Source organism: Eretmochelys imbricata, chromosome 17 (genome assembly GCF_965152235.1).
Source record: "Eretmochelys imbricata isolate rEreImb1 chromosome 17, rEreImb1.hap1, whole genome shotgun sequence".
Taxonomy (NCBI): Eukaryota; Metazoa; Chordata; order Testudines; family Cheloniidae; genus Eretmochelys; species Eretmochelys imbricata.
This window is the reverse complement of record NC_135588.1, coordinates 3452176-3474147: the sequence shown is the minus strand read 5'-3', so window position 1 is coordinate 3474147 and position 21972 is coordinate 3452176. Positions and strand designations below refer to the sequence as shown.

Below are 21972 nucleotides of genomic sequence, written 5' to 3'. Positions count from 1 at the left end.
CTCCTTCCACACAGTGCATCTGTCATAACCATACAGCTAAGGGTAGCCTAGAATTCCTCCTTACCTTTAAAGGGTTCAGAAGCTCAAATAACCTGGTTGGCACCTGACCAAAAGGACCAATGGGGAAAGAAGATACTTTCAAATCTTGGGGTGGGTGGGAAGGCTTTGTTTTGTGTGTTCTCTTGGGAAGCGGAGAAGCATCAGATCAGAAAACTCCTTCTCCTATAAACCATCCAAAAGTCTCTCATATTACAAAAATTGTAAGTAAAAGCCAGGCAAGGTGTGTTAGATTATCTTTTGTTCTGCTTGTGAATTTTTTCTTTGCTGGAGGGAGGTTTATTCCTGTTTTTTGTAACTTTGAAACTAAGCCTAGAAGAAGTTCTGCTGTGTTTTTGAATCTTTTGTTACCCTGTAAAGTTATTTTCCATCCTGATTTTACAGAGGTGATTTTTACCTTTTTTTAAAAATAAAATCCTTCTTTTAAGAACCTGACTGATTCATCTATTGTCGTAAGACCCAGGGGTTTGGGTCTGTGACCACTTTGTAACCAACTGGTTAGGATATTATTCTCAAGCCTCCCCAGGAAAGGGGATGTAAGGGCTTTGAGGGATATTTGGGGGGAATAGGAACTCCAAGTGGTCCTTTCCCTGATTCTTTGTTAAATCACTTGGTGGTGACGGTGTACCCTCCAAGGGCAAAGAATTTGTGCCTTGGGGAAGTTTTAACCTAAGCTGGTAGAAATAAGCTTAGGGGGTCTTTCAAGTGGGTCCCCACATCTGTACCCTAAAGTTCAGAGTAGGGAGGGAACCCTGACAGCACCAGTTACATGTTTGGTTTAAAAACATAACCCAACCTGCTGATGACGAAAGCAAGTAAGCAATCAGGATAAGATAGAACAACCTGCACATCTTGATTCTGCCTGGGCTGGAACACGGGTGTGACTATTTCTGTGATCAAGAGGCTAGAACAGGAAATATTCTTGTTCGGTGGAATCTTTGGGGGTTTCCTTCTCCACATCTGTTCTGAAAAGGGAGCTGTGGCTGTTGGTGCTGATGGGTTTTCTTTTTCCGGATGATCTTGGTATCTAGGAGATGGAACTTTCACTGGTGGAAGCCAGCAATGCAGCCAACATAAACAAGGAACCAGAAATCCCTTCCGGAGGGGGCGGGGAGCACAGAGGAAATCTGCTCAATTACCAGCAGAAGAGCTAAGAGCTCTAGACTCTGAGCTTCCTCTGCAAATCAAGCACACTGGAGAAGAAAAACACTGGGTCTCCTGACAGTTGCTGGCACCGCCTAATATTTTAAAATGCAGCTCACCTCTGCTCAAGGAGACCGACGGGATAGATATTTTTCTTTCTGTGGAGCAGATTCTCTGTTCTTTCTGAGGAAGTGGGCCATCCAAGAAAACACTGTAGGAGCAACCTGCTTTTATAGCCCCATTTCCTCCACATATAATTTTTACGGGCCTGGAAAGGTCATTAGAAATTACACCCTATGCGGTCTCCTCTTTGGTCCTTTGTGGGGCAGGTTTTTGGAAGACATCCAGCTGGATTTGGAGAGCACTTTGGCCCCCTCCCACATGCTGTTAAACAAGAGAAACTATAATTTAAAATAATGGGCTATTGGGCCAAAATCAAACCACAGTCTGCATCATAGCGCTGGCTGGACTGGAGCTGCAGATGTCTGAGTGAGTGCCAGCTCTTTAGGAAAGCCCACAGGACCTTTCATTCTTTTGCCTGCCTCAAGCACACCTGATAAAACTACAGTACAAAGAAAGGTGGGAGAAAGCAGGGATGGCAGAGATTCTTGCAAGAGGCGCATTCAAACTGTGCATGCTGCATTGTGTTCCCAGTGTCCTGCAAAGCCATATAAAGTCCTTTCTACACTAGAATATCAACTTTGAGTCTCTTAAATTTCAGGAGCTGGGGGATTCTGATTCAAAACCCCAGATCTGAACCCAACGTCCAGAGTTTGAATTTCAAAACTAGAGGGGGCCTGGCTGGTTTGGAGGTGGCCCAAGATGATGGGAATCTTTCTAGAGCAGTTGAAGTTGAGAGATTTCCACCAGTCCCAAGTGGAGAGTAACTCATAAGATTCTGGTACCTTTGAACCCAGCTCTAGCTCTGCCCCAGCACAATCTGAATGCTAGCTCCTCATCCCATTTCTGCTTTCACCAAGCCTCCAATAACACTATTGCCTGAGATCCTGACTAACAGGCATTGCATCATCTAGAGGTTGTCTGAGGCCCAAGCAATAGCATGTAACATGCGGTACATACACTAGGTACTTTCTAATCCAGATCGAGACAGACTGGCTTTGGCTGATACTCCCTGCACTACTGGCTTTTACTTAGAAATCTAGCAGGCAGGAAATTATTTCCAAAGTTTATAAATTAGTTTTGACTTTGAGTTCACCAACCTTTAATTTCTGTGTCTCCACTATTTAATGTTGAGCTAGGATGACACATGTCCCTGTAGCTCTCAAAGAGATTGAGTTACTCGCTGACTTCCAGGGCAATTGGGGAAATGAGTAACTATGTAATAGAACAGAAATACACAGAACATAGTGTGACTCCCTCTCCCACAATCCCTCCTTTCAGACATGCTGGAACTCTAGCATGTCTCCCCATGGCCAAATGACACAGGAGTTCTGTAAATACGAGATATAGTTCTCTGTGCAACGATTCTGGAGAAGAGCTGGGGTAAGGTCTGGTGCCTGTCTTAATGGGCAAAAAGGGTGTGTGTTTTTCAGTCATGTTAAGTCAACTGAGTGTAGCCATGTTAGCCTGTAACTCAACCAGGCTTTTCAGTCATGGTAAGGTAAGTCAGCCAAGCCAACGTGGCTGAAACACCCAATGTTTTTGCCCGTCAAGGCCAGGGCCCTAGTCTCTGGACAGGAGGGCCCCCTGTTGGATCATATTAAAGAAGTTCTGTATTAAAATCACAAATGAGTTTGATTCCCCATAGTTTAAATTCCAGGGTATTACTAATTAAGAGGTCTCTTGGTTTTTGGTAGTGTTTCTCTCCCTCTATGTGTGAAACTTGCAAGCTGCTAATTGTGTTAGACATTCTAAGACAGAGTCTGTTCTCAAAGCAATTCTTTGTAACAACAACTACTCACACAGGGAGAGACTCAAAGCAATACTCTGTAACAACAGAAACAGCACCCAGAGACTTCCTGCCCTTTTGTTGTACTCATCTCGCTTTGTTAACAATTGTGATTAAAATAGAGATAGAGGATGTATGTGGATGGATGCTTGGTGTGGATAATAACTGAATGATCAGGGAGGTGCCAGCCTAAGAATCCAGTGTCCATCAGCTGAAGAAAGCGTCAAGTGGAAATAACCAGAGGACCCCCGGAGGGCAGACTGGAATCCACCCAACAGCCTCAAGAATGGGAGAACCAAAGAACAAGATAACATCTGGCAGCACAGAGCCGTCAGGAATGTGCCATCTGCTGATCAATTCAGCAACAGCATGATGAAGCAATTCCCATAGACTGGCATAGGAAGAAATTCCTATAAAAATGGACTCTAGAAAGTAAGAAGTTTGGGGTCTGATTCTGCAAACCAACTTCCAGGAGCATCAGATGAGCATCTGACAACGCCCTGCTCCCTCCTCATGTCCAGGCCACCTGGCCAGTGGCTTGGCATGAGCAACTCTAAGGCTGGTAACTATGATAACAACCTTGCAGAACCTGTGTGTGTGTGTGTGTGTATGAATAAATATGAGATTGAATGGAATGTTATAGCTATAACTAACTGCTTACTATGATTCTTTCTGTATTCACAATAAATGTGGCATTTTGCCTTTTCCCCTTTAATAAGATCCTGCTGGTTTTTATTTTATTGGTATAACACCCCCAACGTGTGGACAAGAGCTACCTGTAGCCCACACCACAGAGTTTTACAACGTAGAAGACACCCAAGTTGTAGGTGCTCAACTAAACTAATCAACCGCTTGTTTTCATTGTTGGCAAACTCTACTCCTACTTCTGATTTAGGGAAGTTACAAGAACCAGCGACTATCTGGGCCACTGGCATTTATCTGGGGGTTTAAAATTATGTAAATCTAGATGCAAATCTGATGCCACTGGCACCTGGCAAGTTTCCAAGGTGGCCCTCTATGGCAGTGACAAAGATTCATTTGTCTGGGAAACAAATCTCCTCCATTTACACAGACCAAGCTCAGAGCAGTTCAGTGAACTGTTTGAACACGTCCAGATAGAGGGATGCAGTGGGTCCCAAAAGCCATGGATCCAGGTTGTTAGGGTCCATTGCTTTCATCATTAACAAGGCTACATGCCATGCTAGCTGCACAGCATGAAGGGCACTTGTGATGTTCATGTTTCATGCTTTGAAACCAATGCACGTGATTTTTCAACTCACACTACATAACTGCAAGACTTAAGCCTCCTATGCCCTCCGCACCACACAAAACTTGCGTTTCGTTTCCTCTGAGACAGCGCTCCAACCCTTCCTCGTTATTCAGGAGCAGTTTTAGTGGATTCAGGATTTCTACTGGGACTTCAAAGGGTTTGCGCTGCTGCCCAAGAGAGTCAAGAACATGCAATCCAAGTCCTCTTGTGTTAAGAGCTTTCATATCATATTAAAACTCCTGACTATTCACAGGGCCGAAATACACTGAATGACTGTAGGAAAGCTGCATCTGACTTCCCTGTGCACACCAATGAATTTCATGGATAATTAGCCTCAGAATCAATACAGAGTTGGAAGCATGAGCTGTCTCTTGCTAAAGAGCTTTCAGTTCCTGTGTTACAAGACTCAGAGTGACTCTGATTCACAGTCTCTGCCCTCTTTTGTTGTCTTGTATATTGCCGTGGGGTTTGTTTTCAATATTTTGTGAGTTTGGTGCTAAAGAAGCATGAGGGACTGTAACAGTGTCGACCCATCGCTGCGGCATCTCCTGCTGGTCGTGCTGGGAATAAGCTCTCTTGGACCACCAGGGCGCCTTTTACTAGCGGTGTCTCACTTGCCGTTACTTCCATTTTCTCCACCATGATATCTTCGGGTCCCAGCCCTCCGGCTGTGCCCCAGCCTGCTGTCTCCCCAATTTGGGGGACAACTTCTTCCACTTGCCTCAGCAGCAACTGCAGTCTCTAATCTAGCCCCTGGCTTCCGGGGCAAACTGCAGTCTGGATTTAGGCCAATCTCCTCATTGGCAAGTAGGGGTAATGGAGGGGGAAACCCAGGCCCACCCGCTACTCTGGGTCCCTGCCCAGGGACCCTATAGCTGGCAGCCACTTTCTGCCTCTCCTCCTATTTCCCCCGCCTACTTTCCCCCATAGCCCTAGCATCTTCCTGCCCTTGCTTCAGGGCCTCAGTCTAGCCAAGGTCAGCCAAGAGCTCCCTTACTGCTCTGCTACCCTGCCCAGCACTGCAGTATCTCCAGTGCTCCTTGGCCAGCAGACAGTCCTTACCCCTTGCCCTCCAGGGAGAGACTGCCTCTTACTCTGCTGAGCAGCCCTTTATATATGGGCTGCTCCAGCAAGCCTTCTCCTGATTGGCTCTCTCAATAAACCCTTTCCTGATTGGCTGGATGCTGCGCAGCCTCTCCACGGCTGCCTTAACCCTGCTCCTGCCTGTGTGGGGCAGCCACCACACCACAGGGATTATCATGCCAGACTACAGCCACACTTAGTAGAGAGGGGTTTTGTGCATATTTCCTCACTACATAGTGATTTAATCCTGTTCTGTAGAAACCCTACTGTTTCAGTCCTGGGCTCCCACACAGATCTTCCAATGCACCTGAGTCCTGACCAGCGATCCCCCTGGGATTCCAGTCCTGGGTCCCAACACAGAATTCTGCCAACATATCTCAAACCCTTACTCTCAGACAATCCTGGGTTTTTCATAGATGAAGACTATCAGCTGTGACAAACTGCTTTTAAAATGTAAACAAACATCCACTAGTGACTAGGGTAAGACCTCTCCAAGCTCATTTCACTTGTGTAACAGTCGGGAATTGACCTGAGGTCTCCGGAGGTGAAAGATCCATCCATTAACCTACAGTGTCATCCTTTCCCATTTTATTTTATAAGGCTGTTTTATTTGTTTTGGTCTCTTTGGAGGTGTTAAAGTATTTGGAAGAGGGTTAGTCTGATTTTGTTTTACTTATAAAAGAGGCATGGGAGAGTTTCTGGAATCTGCAGAGGAATAGACACAAAAGCTGCACAAATGCTCACACATAAACTTGAAATCACAAGACGCAAGCCTAATTTTGGGCTGCATTGCAGGCTCTCTAAATTAATGAACCTGGTGCTCATTTATGGTGAAACTTACCAGTTTCAAAGGAGCTTTGCCCCGAGTTTTTGAGTTTGTTTGACAATGAATTTCAGTGAAGGCTGCTGACTTCTTAGAGAAGGTTGGGAAAATGACCACATAAAGGTGCCTTGTAGGGCTGAATTACAGCAATGGGTAAAGATTGTATTGTACCTGATTCAAAACAGGGTAGACACCATCTCCTTTCCCCTCCCCACCTGCCCCAAGGAGCCTCCAATAGTAAAATCCTAAGCAAAACTCTACAAAAAATAAACCTTTTAAAAAGGGAGCAAAGAATCTGGAATAGTGATAGCATAGAATGTTGTGGGCAAAATCCCTTTGCTGTAGAAAGTTGCACATTACCAGGTTGATGTTGTTGGTTTCTATGTGCTTTAGCACAAAAGTAGAGAGGAGATGTGTGTCCCAGTCAACAGCTGGATCGTCTGGAAGGTCCCTGGAAATGAAAAACACAATCAGTCACGTCATGGCTCCCTGCTGTATCCATAATATGCTGAAGGACAGATCTCATCTTCTCCGAGACTGGAAGCAAGTTAATTTTATCAACTGAAGAAAACCATCCGAACTAAGCACTGCAAGTTTCCCAGGGTTGAACAAGGAACACTGGTATATTGGTAGGGCTGGAAGGGAAGCACGGCAGTTTGGTCAATAGTTTCCCCACTTCGTTAAGAGTTTAACTTGTTATTGGTTTTAAATTAGATTTCAGCACCACCACCACCTATTTTCTTTGATCAACGTCTATTTGTTCAGGTTTCAGAGTAACAGCCGTGTTAGTCTGTATTCGCAAAAAGAAAAGGAGTACTTGTGGCACCTTAGAGACTAACCAATTTATTTGAGCATGAGCTTTCGTGAGCTACAGCTCACTTCATCGGATGCATACCGTGGAAACTGCAGCAGACTTTATATATACACAGAGAATATGAAACATGTTCATATTCTCTGTGTATATATAAAGTCTGCTGCAGTTTCCACGGTATGCATCCGATGAAGTGAGCTGTAGCTCACGAAAGCTCATGCTCAAATAAATTGGTTAGTCTCTAAGGTGCCACAAGTACTCCTTGTCTATTTGTTCAGTGATTCCTGCTTTCTGCTCCCTTTCATCAGAGTTTCCACCCCCCGCACAGAAAGAAAACGTCCACCCTCTCTTTACTCAAATACTTCCTTAAAACACAATTTACCCAGAAAGCCTTTCCAATAAAATCTACTGATGAATTACATATTAAAAGTAATGGATCAAATTCTTCTCTGACCCCATTACCTTCGTGTGCTTTGTATCTGCACTGTGTCTAACTACTCTATCTGTGTATTTTAGATTGTGAGTTCCTTGGGGCAGAGATCATGGGCCAAACACTGGTCTCAGTAACACTGCCATAAATCCAGAAGTCACTCTACTAAAGTCAACAGAATTATTCCATATTTACTGTGATGTAACTGAGCAGAATATGATCCCCAGTCATTATGTACTGCCAGGTGCCACGCACACTGTTGGTGTTCACTACTTTAATAGTACATATAATAAATTTTCATTAGCAATAATATACCCTAAGGCTGCTAAAGACCCATGAGGATCCGTTAAACCCTTCTTTCACTCTTCCTGTCCGGTAATAGTTTGATTATTGCCTTGAGGCAGCTTAGCAGCCAAGTGAATGCATAACCTTTTCACACTGACACAATGATTTGGATTCAGAATGGTCCCAGCTGTTTGTTGCTGAGCGTAGAAGTCCCATTTCCCAGTACACTTGTCTCTTTGCCGGTTCCCAAGACGACAGGGATGATAACATCTGCATCAGAGCAACGGAAAAGTGTCTCCTCAGCACACAGCTCAGCGCATTTCCAAGGTCAAGCTCTTAGACTGTGTCTATACTATGGGACTTTTGGCAAAATTTCCCCACAGCTGTTAACACTGGTAGTGGCAAAAAGGGGAGCCCTATAGACTGGCTGCCAGCATTTTCACCACTGTGCTGCTTAGCCCTGTTCAGAGCTGATTTAAATAATATGGTGTTAAAAGTACCAGCAGCATTGGTCGCTTTTTCTCCATGAGTGTTCTCATTCTTGCTACCCTCATTGCTTGAAGGGTGCATTTGAGGATACTAATATTCAAATTGTGCGTTCGGCTAAGTGGGATTTTTTGCTGCCCACAGCAGTTTGTTCCTTCTTCATTCACCAGACTTTGTAATGGCAGTTCTCTAAAAACTGATGTAGAAAAGTGGAGACAGAGAAAAGTGTCCTGTGAAAACACCAGGTGAGCTCCAACCCGTAAGAGGTCAGGAAGGAAACATGGCAACTGGAAATGACAATGTTTAAAAGGATGTTAGTATCCCAGCAGCTGTGCTTGGTTTTACTGAGCTTTCTCTGAAGAGGCTCTGGGCAATGGAGCAGGTTTTAACTAGATTGGACAGACAAAGGTCACCCGAGTTCAATGAAAATCAACAGCTGGAGGCAATGGTTCAGAATCTCTGAAAACAAAACAATCTGAAGGCATGGAGAAATTAACCCTGTGCATGCTGAACTGATTAAAGTGAGCACATTTTGCAGGCAGCTATGCTTCTCTCCATTTACCAGAGTCCCATGAAGTGGGCCATTCATGCCCTGCAACTAAGAGGAATTTTTTCCGGCATCATATCACCTGCCAGCAGCAAAGACAGCAAAGCTGATACACACACACACACGCACACACAGTTTGTATCTAACTAATTCTCACAACACCCCAAACTAGTATTAGCCTCATTTTGCAGACAGAGAAACTTGAGACAGACATTAAAGAGACAATAAGGTGGACCAACTTTTCTGTTGGCGAGAGACACAAGCTTTGGAGCTAGACAGAGCTCTTCTTCAGGTCTGGGAAAGGTACTCCCAGCCAAGAAATTGTTTAGTATAAGTAGCTCACGAAAGCTTATGCTCAAATAGATTTGTTAGTCTCTAAGGTGCCACAAGCCCTCCTTTTCTTTTTGGGGATACAGACTAATAGGGCTGCTACTCTGAAACCTGTCATTTAGTATAAGTAGTTAGCACATATTGTAAGGGACCCTTCACGTAGAGTTGCCCATTAACACCTCTGCAGTCACAGGACAAAAAGAGGGGGTTAGTGGGTAACAGACTGTGTAATAAGCCAGGTTTCAGAGTAGCAGCCCCGTTAGTCTGTATCCACAAAAAGAACAGGAGTAATTTTTCTCCTGCTGATAATAGCTCATCTTAATTAATTAGCCTCTTACAGTTGGTATGGCTTATGCTCAAATAAATTTGTTAGTCTCTAAGGTGCCACAAGTCCTCCTTTTCTTTTTGTAATAAGCCAGTTGTTCTCAACCGGGGTACACGTACTCCTGGGGTATGCAGAGGTCTTCCAGGGGGTACATCAACTCAGCTAGATATTTGCCTAGTTTTACAGCAGGCTATGTATAAAGCACTAGCAAAATCTGTACAAACTAAAATTTCATACAAATGATTTGTTTACACTGCTTTATACACTGAAATGTAAGTAAAATATTTATATTCCAATCAATTTATTTTATAATTATATGGTAAAAATGAGAAAGTAAGCAATTTTCCAGTAACAGTATTCTGTGACACTTTTTGTATTTTTATGTCTGATTTTGTAAGCAAATAAATGAGGGAGTTTTTAAACTTGGGGTATGTAAGACAAATCAGACTCCTGAAAGGAATACAGTAGTCTGGAAAGATTCAGAACCACTGTAATACGTCATAAACCCAGTGTCTCTGTTCAATCCATGATTTTTAACGTCTAGCAGAGTGATGAATTTAAGCTCCCAGGCTCGTCTTTTGAAAGCGTTGTGCAGGTTTCCTTTGAGGATGAGGACTGAGAGGTCAGATACAGAGTGATCACTTTGTGACACAGACATTAAATAACACATCCAAACCCACGAAGAGCAGTCAGTAGCAGAGCTGGGACCAGAACCCAAGATCATCACCCAAGTAATCTGATCACCCAGCTCCAGGAAAGGTTTCAGAGTAGCAGCCGTGTTAGTCTGTATCCGCACAAAGAAAAGGAGGCCTTGTGGCACCTTGGAGACTAACCCGTTGATTTGAGCTCCAGGAACTGTCTTTTGCTAAGTGTTTGAACAGCACCTAGCATATGTAAATTCTTGCCACTGCCACAATACAAATAAATACATATAACCATGGACTCTGCTTAAACCACTAGACCAGATTACCATTCTATTTAATATACATGTCAACATATTCTTATTAATACCTTAAAAATCAACCCTAGCCAAATCTGAAGCACAGTGACCTTTTGAACAATAAAAACAGGTTATATCTTATTGTTTATTAATAACTTCAGGGCTGATGATCAGAGCCATTTGGCATTTAAATGGTTAACTCTAGCTTTCTGACTGTAGCTGATAACGTCTCTGAGCTCAAGGTTGCAAGGCTGAGATAAAGGGCTGTAATGGAGTGAAAATTAGCACATTCCCTGGAGCCCACTGGAGCCTGTGCCAGGAGACACCCCCTCCCCGGACCTTCTCTGTCCTTTATCCCAGAGAGCTCCTTGTTGGTGCTGCCAACCACCGTGATGGATCAAGATATAAATCACATGTTGGAAAGGGTTCCTGGATCAAATCGCTGTAGGGGTGGGGGTGTAGGAAGAGTTCAGTCAAGCAGCCTGATTTCAGCCAAAGGCTTCTGTCCAAGAAGTGACATTTACAGGCATTCCAAATCACAGACATTGAATGCAAAGGATTGTTCATAGCTAGGGAGCCTCAGTGACTGAGGGCATGAACAGCTGGCCACAATGGGGCAAGGCTTTTGTCATTCAGTAGGAAGGTTTTGCCCCAGAATTAAGATTGTTCCCACTTTTATAACATTTTCAGTGAATCAGAGTTTTGCGGCTGCTCTGTCAAGTGTATTTAGTGCTCTGCTGAGAGCACTGGAGAGTGAGGGTACGTCTACACTGCAAAAAAACCATCCACAGCAGAGAGTCTCAGAGCCTGGGTCAACTGACTTGGGCTCATGCTACGGGGCTAAAAACAGTGTAGATGTAACTTCTCAGGATGGACCCCAGGTTCTGAAACCTGGTGAGGGGGGCTGGTCTCAGAGCCTGTGCTCCCTTCTGAGCAGGAATGTCTACACTCCGATATTTAGCTCCATAGCGTGAGCCCGAGTCAGCTGACTTGGGCTCTGAGACTCGCCGCCGAAGATGTTGTTTTGCAGCATAGATGTACCCAGAGGTGGGATTTTCAAATGCACCCAGTGTTGGCTTAACTATGCTTACTGACCTTAGCAGGAGCAGTCAGGCCAACTCTGAGGGCTTCTGAAAACTACCTATAAGTCCTCCATTTATCTATCATGGGCTTTGCCACTGACTCCAATGGGAGGAGGAGAAGACCCTCTGTTGGTTTCTAATTTTCTCCCCCTTGTATTTGTCCTCTCCATGTTTCCCCATGGAATAATTACATCCTTGCAGCTACTACCCCTGTTCTTGCACCGGCACTACCATAGGGCAAAGTAACGGAGTGGTGGACAACACAGTATTTAGTCTTGGCTGCAGCATCCAGGGGATTTGAGAGCCACCAGTGGGCCACAGCAAACCACAAAAGAAAATTAAATAAAAAGGCAATTTCTTTGTTTTGGGTAGACTTTGCCCAGTGAGCTCAACCTGTGCACCATACACAGCTGCATCTTCATAACAAAAGGAATTAAATGAATTTCTATGGAAAAAATGAGAATGGAAGCATTGTATGCTACACCCTGTTTGTGTGTCTCCCTTCTCTTGTTTGCTTTTGTCTGCTGGATGTTGTCGCTTGTTTACTGTTGCTTCAGGGCTTGGACCATCTGACCTCTAGATCAGAGCGTCACTAACCTTGAGCATGAAGCCAGCAGCACTGGCCCTGCCAGAGGGGTTAGTTTTTATAAGATAACTTTTATATTTTAACAAACTTCACACTGAAGGCAGATTTGAGAAGAACACCCATGTTGGAGGGACTCGTTTGTGTCCCTGATGGAAACTTTAAAAGCTTCACCTACTCTACATGGCCCAGCTCTACCTTTCTTCTAAGACATCCTGTTCGCCTCCTGACCAGCTTTCTTATGTTCAGCTTCTAACAGAGCTGCACCCAATGCACTGTGTGTGCACCTTTTTTCAGAGTCTTCTACGGAATTTGTTCTGATCAAGAGCCAGGGTCCTGTGACCACTTCAAAGATTAAGTTGAACCAAACAGCCAGTTTGTGTGAAGTCCACGTGGCTTAATAAAGAGCAAATGGCTGTCCCACATGGGACACCTGTGTTTACGATACCCTTGGGTCTGTCACTCCCCAAGGCTGCTGAGACTAGGCAATGCCCAGGCCTCTGGGACACTGTATTATAGCGCCTCCTGCTGGATGACAGACTGCTTGGAGAGAGAGCAGTATGGATGGGGGTTTGTTCGGAAGCCTTCTAAGCCTTGGGGGGCCTTTACAGGTAGTGACAGGAAAGTGGGTGGGGCGGAAATGGGGTTCCTGGAAGAACTACTCTCCTCCCCCCACCAAACAGATCAAACACCAGAGCAAAACCTTCCAGATACTCTGGCTAATCTGATTTTTCATTCCACTGAACTCCAACGGGATAAAAATGAAAGGATTTGCCCATTCAGTCTAACTTCCTTACTGGCTCTTTGTCCTCCAGCATGACCCTAATCAATGCAAGGCTAGTGACCAGGAAACAACTTTTGCATGGATTTATTTTCCCCTCAAAGAACGATGTTACATTAAATCAGCACAGAGGTTGGTAGATTAATGGTAGACTACATAGGAAACAGGTGAACTGCTGTTCAGTAGTTCCCAGCTGAGAACAATGACCGCAGTGTGTTTGTTTGAATAAAGGACGCCCTTTGTATAAAAATAAGATAAAGGAGTTTCTGAACATCTGGGTGATTGAATCTGGACCAGAAAGCAAAGGATCCCACAAAATAAAATGAGGCTAGCACACAATTAGTGAAGAGGCTGTGTGATGACCAGAGGCAATCAGGGAGTGACTTTTACACCACACTGTCAATTTATTGGAAAGTCTGAATTAACAGGAATGATCATGTCAGCCTCTGAGGAGTGAAATGTGAAATTATTTTCTAGATTATACTGAGATGAATGGAGACGGGCTAGCCTTAGAGTCTCAGGCAGAACTTGTATGCACCTATGTTAATAGGTACTTATGAATATCACAGCCCACTACTGACAATTACAGACAGGAAGGCAATAGCATAGCTAGGGTGCATGCACATATCTGACTCAAGTAAGAAGAAGGAAGGACTCAAATCCAACATACTTGCAGTGTCACATTACACTGAAGAACAGGTGCTGCATGGCTGTTGGAAAGGTATACACCTATCGCTTAGCACCTGGCTGGGATGAGTCTGGAAAAACACAAATATCTGAGGAGGGGCATTGGGAAATTATTGACAGAATTAAAGCCAAAAACAGTGGCACACTGACCATAAGGAATAAAACAGGGGCTGGGCAATGACTATCCAATGACAAGCAACCTATTGAGGGGCCAATCCTGAAATCTTTATTCCAAGTGACTTCCAGTTGGATATTTCTAAGAATTGAGTAAAGGCTTCAGGATTTGGCCCAGCTGTGGAATAAGCTCCCAAGGGGAGGGGTGGAAACCCCACTGCTTGAAACATTTTGAAATAAAACAGGGCAAACCACTAAAAATACTGGAGAGAACAATCTCACAAAGGAAGGAGGCTAGACCAGATGGGCCATAATAGTTCTCTTCCATCTCTAACTTCTGTGATCTATACCTAAGGGTCTACACTCAATGGTGAATTTTTCAAGCCTTGGTGCATACTACATAGGTCAATACTGACCTAAATAATGTGAATATGTTGGGTAATGCGCATGTGTGAAGAGAGAGGATAGGTGTATCTAGACGTTATTCATGGATACCAGTTCTTACAGTTTCATCTAAAGTCCAAAGAGTTGTGTGTTCTTGTCCACTGGTCTATGTAAAATCCCACTGCAGCTGTGTCAGTCAGTAATCCATGTACCTACCATAAATTTACTAAAAGCCGATGGTGATCTAGATCATAAAGTAATAAACTTTTGTCTTGGACATAATCATAAGTTTCTGTTTGAGAAATAAGAGTGGGCTGTAGTTTAAATTTAACAAGGTTGCTAGAACACACAGGATCATTTGTCACGTAGGAAGCTCTCCAAGCGTCCCTGTACTTGTCTAATTTTTAAAAATGAATTATTGACAATTTCTCAGCAGAGTTTAATGTCTATTCATGGAGATGAGACAATTGCTTATCGTAATTTGAAATCTGGTATTTATTTGACGTCTGTACCTCAGAGCCCTGTTGATAAATTACAGCACAAAGCTCTGTAGGAACAAGTTCATATTCATTGGCTTTAAACAGAAAAAAACCCCTGTTGGCTGGCAAGAGTAGAAATGTACAGAGATCAGGGTTGTAAGAGCTACCTTTAAAAAGTAATATATTAAAACTAGGCCTTGTCTACACTAGAAAATTAGGTCATCATAACTATGTTACTCAGGTGTGAAAAATCCATAACCCCAAGTGGTGTACTTAAGCCAACCTAAGTCCCCACGTAGACCGTGCTAGGTCGACGGAAGAATACCCACCCCAATGGGAGAATCCCTCCCATTGGCATAGGTAGTGTCTACACCGCAGCGCTACAGCGGTGCAGCTGTGCCACAGCAGCATTTTAAGTGTAGACAAGCCTGTAGAGGGAGAGGAGGTAGGCTGGTCAGTTAGAGCAGGGGACAGTGTCAGAAGAACTGGATTCTATTCCTGACTCAGTCACTGGTTTTAGTCACAGTGCTTCATGCCCCACTTTCCACATCTGTAAAATGGGAATAATAATGTGTATGCACCTGTATCATGCACTTGGAAAGGCCTTATGGAAAAAGCACATTTCCTCAGCCACATGGCTAGAATGAGCACACCAGCTCTGTCCTGCGCTCCCTACACTGGCATCCCATAGAATAACAAATCAAGGTCCAAGTCTCAGTCCCTCTCTTCAAGGTGCTCCATGGCCTCTGCCCAGCATATCCATAAGACTGCCTAAAGCGCTAGAATGAAGACTGTGGTCGACAACTGTGCTCCTCTGGCACAATGGAACTCTCTACCATAAGGGTAAAGCTCGTCTGTGCAGGAGACACAGCTTACTCAGGGGTCGGCCCAAGACTGGAATGAACTCCCATAGGACCATCCCAAACCTCAGCACCTCACACTTCAAGTGCCAGGTGCATTTCTTCGAGCAGGCGTCTCTAATATAAACATATAGCAACATGTCTGTATGTGTGTGCGCGGGTGTGTTATATTATTTAAAAAAAATCCAAAACAAGAAAAAATCCATTGCACATGCCTCTCTCCCTGGGACAATAATGAAAGACCAAACAAGTGACAGATGTTAGTCATGTTGCTTAATACACGAGTGGGAGGTGCTTATATACTGTGGTGTTGAGCAGTGTAAAAACCTGGATAGAACAGCATAGTAATCTGGGAGGCATTACTGATTAATTTATTGCATAACTAATGGAGGGCCAAGTACTTCTGTGTCCTGCATAGATTTGGAATTCAGCTGCCAGAGAAAGGGAGGGGTCTGTTTCATTCAGTCTGACCTGCCATCATCAGAGGTAGTAGCTTTAGCCCAGCCAAAATTTATCATGGATTGTTTACGTGAGCTGCACAATGAGACAGGTCACACAAGGAAACATGGTGGCTACTTCTGCTAGGGACAGCAGTAAGAGGACAACCAAGTACAGTTACTGAAAAATAATTCAATAAATTGAAAAAAAAACCAGATTCCCACACTTTATCTTATACTCTCGTCCATTACACTTTTTTCCTCATTACACTTCCTGCTCTCAAATCGACTAACATTCACTTTGCTCACCCACTGAATGCCAAATCAGGGCCAGTTATGCTACTTTACCACGTACAGCCATTTTCTGGCCAGCTTGCACTACCACGTACCTCATCACTGAATTTGGCCCAAAGACTCCGATGGCACCTTTGACACCAGGTCTCAGTTTAGCCTGTGGTTTCCGATACAACTGCACACACAGGAAGACAGCCCTGCTGCAGGCTGAATGCTGAAGGGCTGGAAGCTTCACTTTCGTTTTACAAAAGCTTACAGTCGGCAGAATCTGCTGGGGCCACCACAGACAACATTAAACCAAGCATTGGCTTGATCTGACTCCCAAAGTTCACTGAAAACACCAACTGGACATAAGACTTAGGGCTTGGCTACACTTGCAAGTTACAGCGCATTAAAGGAGCCCCGGGCGCACTAGCTCACTACCCGTCCACACGGCAAGGCACGTAGAGTGCTCTGACTCCGCGGCTAGTCCGCTCCTACTACTCCACCTCAACGAATGAAATAACATTTTGTGCGCCCCCACTGGAGCACCACGGTGCTAGTGTGGACACCCTGGTCTGTTAGTGCGCACTGATCGGCCTCCAGAAGTGTCCCACAATGCCTGGTCTAGCCACTCTGGTCATCACTTTGAACTCTACTGCCCTGCCCTCAGGTGACCAACCGTCAGACCCGCCCTTTACATTCTCTGGGAATTTTGAAAATCCCCTTCCTGTTTGCTCAGCCAGGCATGGAGTGCTCTCAGCGAATCTTTCCAGGTGACCATGCCTCCACGCACCAGGTGATCCCCAGTATGGAGCAATGGCAAGGTGCTGGACCTCATCAGTGTTTGTGGGGAGGAAGCTGTCCAGTCCCAGCTGCACTCCAACCGTAGAAATTATGATACCTTCGGGCAGATATCAAGGGACGTGATGGAAAGGGGTCATGACCGGGACGCACTGCAGTGCAGGGTTAAAGTGAAGGAGCTGCGGAATGCCTACCGCAAAGCCCGTGAGGCAAACAGCCGCTCCGGTGCTGCCCCCGTGACTGCCGTTTCTACAAAGAGCTGGATGCAATACTTGGGGCTGACCCCACCTCCACTCTGAGTATCACCATGGACACTTCAGAGCCCAGTTCAACAAGGCGGGAGGAGGAGGAGGAGCAGCAAAGCGGGAGCGAGGGTGTTGAGACGGAGGAAGACACTCCGGAATCCCTAGATGCATGCAGCCAGGAGCTGTTCTCAAGCCAGGAGGAAGGTAGCCAGTCACGGTGGCCAGTGCTTGGGGAAGGATGAACACCAGAGGAGGTACCTGGTAAGCGGCTCTTGTTTTGGGAAGTAAGTTATTCAGTGCAGGCTCTTGGGGTGAGGAGGATTAGGGCTGCATGCATGCCTAGATGTGGAATGGGGCGTTGATGATGCTCCCTCACATTGTAGTAATCGGCCTCAGTGATCTCTTCAAAGGTCTCATCCAGAACTTGGGCAATGCACTTGCGCAGGTTTCGTGGGAGAGCCACGGTGGTCCTTGTCCCAGTAAGGCTAACTTGTCCGTGCCACTGTGCCGTGAGGGGTGGGGGGACCATTGCTGCACAGAGGCAAGCTGCATATGGGCCAGGGCGGAATCCGCATTGCAGTAGAAGACCCTCCCTTGCTTCCCAGGTCAGCAGCGAGATATCTTCCAGGACCAACTCCTGTGGAAAATGTGGGGACAGTGTTCAGTCTAGGGGCCCCCTGCCGCTGTTGACTCTCCCCAAGGCACAGAAACCCAGAAGACAGTATAGCCATGAAACAATCAGTCACACTTGACCCTGTGCTTACTCACCATTTTGGGGCTCCTGTGGGTTATGTGCGCTCGCTTTGGGATGGACAAATTATGCTATTGTGTAGACTGTGCTTGCCCTTAAGTACGGGGGAATCATTGCTCTGTCTGGTGTGAACAATGCTGCCTCTGTTAAGTGTTGCATTTTGCCTTTACAGATGCAACCTTGAGATCTCAGCCATCCATGTTATCACCGGCCGAAAAACTCCAAAGAATCAGAAAGAGGCCATGCAGAAGCAAGGAAGACATGTTGCATGAAGTAATGCAGCATTCAAGTAATGAAAATCGAAAAGTGCAGGAGTGGCAGGACAGTGAAAGGAGGATCTGCCAGCAGAATGAGGAGCACAGGCACAAAAGCGCGGTGCTCCGGCAGCAAAGCACGGATTGGCTGATAAGCATAATGAAGCGCCAACTGGACTCGATCCAGACACTCGTAGCCATGCAGGCGAAGCACTACCGTGTTCGACATCATCCCTGCAGACCTTGTCCCAAAACACTTTCCCTTGTGCCCCCATGTCACCTCCAACCTACTTTTCCCAACATCCGGGTTCTTACCGCCACCACCTACCTCCAACATCTGTAGCTTCACCACCTAGCCCTGAAAACTACGACCCTCACCCTCTGCACTCAACCCCCATCACCATGCAGTATAGCCATCCTGAAGTGCAGCACTCATTGCACAGCACTCCAGACTGGAAGGCTGAGTACGATAACAAGACATTATCAAATCTGTGATTGTACCGTTCCTCACCCCACCCCCTTGCCCTTTCTGCTTCCCAAGCAGTTGTGTTTCTTTTCAATAAATGGATTTTTTAGCTTTGAAAACATTCTTTATTATTGCATAAAGTAAAAGATACCTTAGCCCAGGAAAGAAACAGGCCCTGCAAGTCAGCATAGCAAACACAGATTCCTACTAACATTGGAACCACTGCACTTCACTCCTGTGCAGGGCACCAGACATTACTGGTGGCTTTCAGCCTCAAATGGCTCCCTCAAGGCATTCCTAATCCTTGCAGCCCTGCGCTGGGCCCCTCAAATAGCCCTGCTCTCTGGCTGTTCGAATTCAGCCTCCAGGTGTTGAACCTCCTAGTTCCATGCCTGAGTGAATTGTTCACCCTTCCCTTCACAAATGTTATGGAGGGCACAGCACGTGGATATAACTGCGGGGATGCTGTCATTGGCCAGGTCCAGCTTCCCATACAGAGAGCGCCAGCGGCTCTTTAAATGACCAAAAGCACACTCCACAGTTGTTCTGCACTGGCTCAGCCTGTTGTTGAACCGCTCCTTGCTGCTGTCACGGCTCCCTGTGCAGGGTTTCATGAACCATGGCATTAAAGGTAAGCGGGGTCTCCAAGGATCACAATGGGCATTTCGACTTCCCCTACGGTAATCTTCTGGTCTGGGAAAAAAGTCCCGGTTTTCAGCTTCCTGAACAGGCCAGTGTTCCAAAAGATGCATGCGTCATGCATCTTTCTGGGCCAGCCTGCGTTAATGTCAATGAAACGCCCACAGTGATCCACAAGCACGTGGCGAACCATAGAGAAATATCCCTTCCGATTAACGTACTCGGAGGCTAGGTGGGCTGGTGCCAGAATTGGAATATGTGTGCCATCTATCACCCCTCCGCAGTTAGGGAAACCCATTTGTGCAAAGCCATCCACAATGTCATGCGCGTTACCCGGAGTCACGGTGCTTCTGAGCAGGATGCGATTAATGGCCCTGCAAACTTGCATCAACACAATTCCAACAGTCGACTTTCCCACTGCAAACTGGTTAGCGACCGATCGGAAGCTGTCTGGAGTTGCCAGCTTCCAGACTGCAATAGCCACCTGCTTCTCCACCATCAGGGCAGCTCTCAATCTCGTGTCCTTGCGCCGCAGGCTGTGGGCGAGCTCCTCACACAGTCCCATGGAAGTGGCTTTTCTCATCCGAAAGTTCTGCAGCCACTGCTTGTCGTTCCAGACTTGCATGATGATGTGATCCCACCACTCAGTGCTTGTTTCCCGAGCCCAAAAGTGGTGTTCCATGGTGGTGAGCATGTCCGTGAATGCCTCAAGCACTCTTGTGTCATATGCGTTACTCAAGTTGATATCATCATCGGAGTCCTCACCGTCACTTTGGATCTTAAGGAGTAACTTGACTGCCAAACATGATGTGCTGGCGAGACTCGTCAGCATATTCCTCAGCAGTTCAGGCTCCATTCCGGCAGACCGAAAGGGAAGACAGAGCGCGCAGTAAAAAAAACGTTGAAAGATGGCGCCAAATGTGGACCGAAGCACAGGGATTGCTGGGATGCGAACCGATGCATCACGGGGCGTTGGGACAGGACCCAGAATGCCCCGCCCTCCCACAAGCCACAGTGCCAGAATGAGAAGAGGTGCTCTGTGGGATAGCTGCCCACAATGCACTGCTCCCAATGCCGCTGCAAGTGCCGCAAGTATGGCCACGCCAGTGCACTTGTTCCTGTCAGTGTGGACAGACGGCAGCGCTTTCCCTACTGCGCTCTCCGAAGGCGCGTTTAACTCAAAGCGCTCTACATCTGCAAGTGTAGCCATGCCCTTAGTAAAGCAGCTTCTGGCCCCATGAGGTTTAATGCTGCCATGCTGAATTAGAAAAAGCCTTCCTCCTCCAGCCTGCTGGAATGTGCTTTAGCCTGTAGATCACACCATGGCCTGTAATAAGCTGGAGATTCTCTACGGTTCACCTCTCTAAAAGGTATAAAACAAAGCAGATAATTATGGTTACCACTCCATATAACAAGCACCGCTAATACCAGGAAAACAAAACACTAATGATTGCTGACCCTGTCTTGGTTTGTGTGTTTGTTGGGAAAGTACAGTAGTGGTCACTCTCCAAAATGCCTGATGTCATTGACAAATACCAGATCCATTAGCATCATTCAATGATCTCACTGGCAGACTTCTAATAAGAGAAATGTCTTGAAATACTCAGCTGTTTAGCACCTTAAAGCAACATTGGAGGGCAAAGGAACACACAACACAGCACCCCAGTTCAATGCCTTCCTAGGGCCGAAATTACATTTGAGATGTAGGTCTGCCACATTATCTTGCTGCTTCCAAAACATCTATCATAAAACTAAAGGGATTTCAACCATCTGTTCCATCACCTCTCACTCTGCTCTAATCATTAGTAAGACCCTTTCTATTTATTGTAATAACCTTAATCCCCATTAACACATCTGACATTAAATGTAGTGGGCATGCAACACCCTATACGATTCTGCTTGTAACACTATATTAGTTATAGATGAAAATATTACTCAGAAGTGTTCAGCACATTGGAATTATAGTAGGTGAGCATTTGTATTCATCTGTTTGTTTTATGGAGCAAGTATCTAAAACACACATCTCAGGGCATGTGGACATTATTTAATTAAACATACTCTACAGGTGAGAGTTGCTTCCAATACAGGAGAATCACACAAGGTCCAAAAAGAAAAGGAGGACTTGTGGCACCTTAGAGACTAACAAATTTATTTGAGCATAAGCTTTAGTGAGCTACAGCTCATTTCATCGGATGCATTCAGTGGAAATTCACTGAATGCATCCGATGAAGTGAGCTGTAGCTCACAAAACCTGATGCTCAAATAAATTTGTTAGTCTCTAAGGTGCCACAAGTACTCCTTTTCTTTTTGTGAATACAGACTAACACGGCTGCTACTTTGAAACAAGGTAGAAAGTGCCACTAAAGTATTTGATACAGAACTCAAGTGGTGCATAGAGACCTGTGTGGGTTCCTATCCTAGGGTGAATTTTGCCCTATATGCCCAAGAAACAAATGAAAAATACACTCCCCCTTGTCCACATGACCCTTCAGTTCAGAGCATGTAGAGTTGATCCTAAACCAAGAAAAGGTGGATGAATCTAATCAACAACTGATTTTAACAAGTTAAGGCTGCCAAATGCCATAGTGGTCACTTTGCTGCTTACCTATAACCACTCTCAATTACCTGAAAACAGTGGGGACAGAACTCAGATCACGCGGCTCCAAAAGCACAGGCCCTAGCCTACCATTTGAG

General features: G+C 45.5%; 1 protein-coding gene across 4 annotated transcripts in view; it reads right to left on the bottom strand.

The window, feature by feature from the left end:
• The window catches only part of PIGL (phosphatidylinositol glycan anchor biosynthesis class L), a 109026-nt gene that overhangs the window by 42339 nt on the left and 44715 nt on the right, over nucleotides 1–21972 (bottom strand). For all 4 annotated transcript variants that reach the window (XR_013348279.1, XR_013348278.1, XM_077836731.1 and 1 more), the window contains exon 3: nucleotides 6646–6736. Coding sequence is in view for 2 of the 4 variants with exons in the window: in XM_077836731.1 (XP_077692857.1) it covers nucleotides 6646–6736 (91 nt within the window). In the remaining 2 variants the exon portion in view is untranslated. The remainder of the gene's footprint in view (nucleotides 1–6645; nucleotides 6737–21972) is intronic.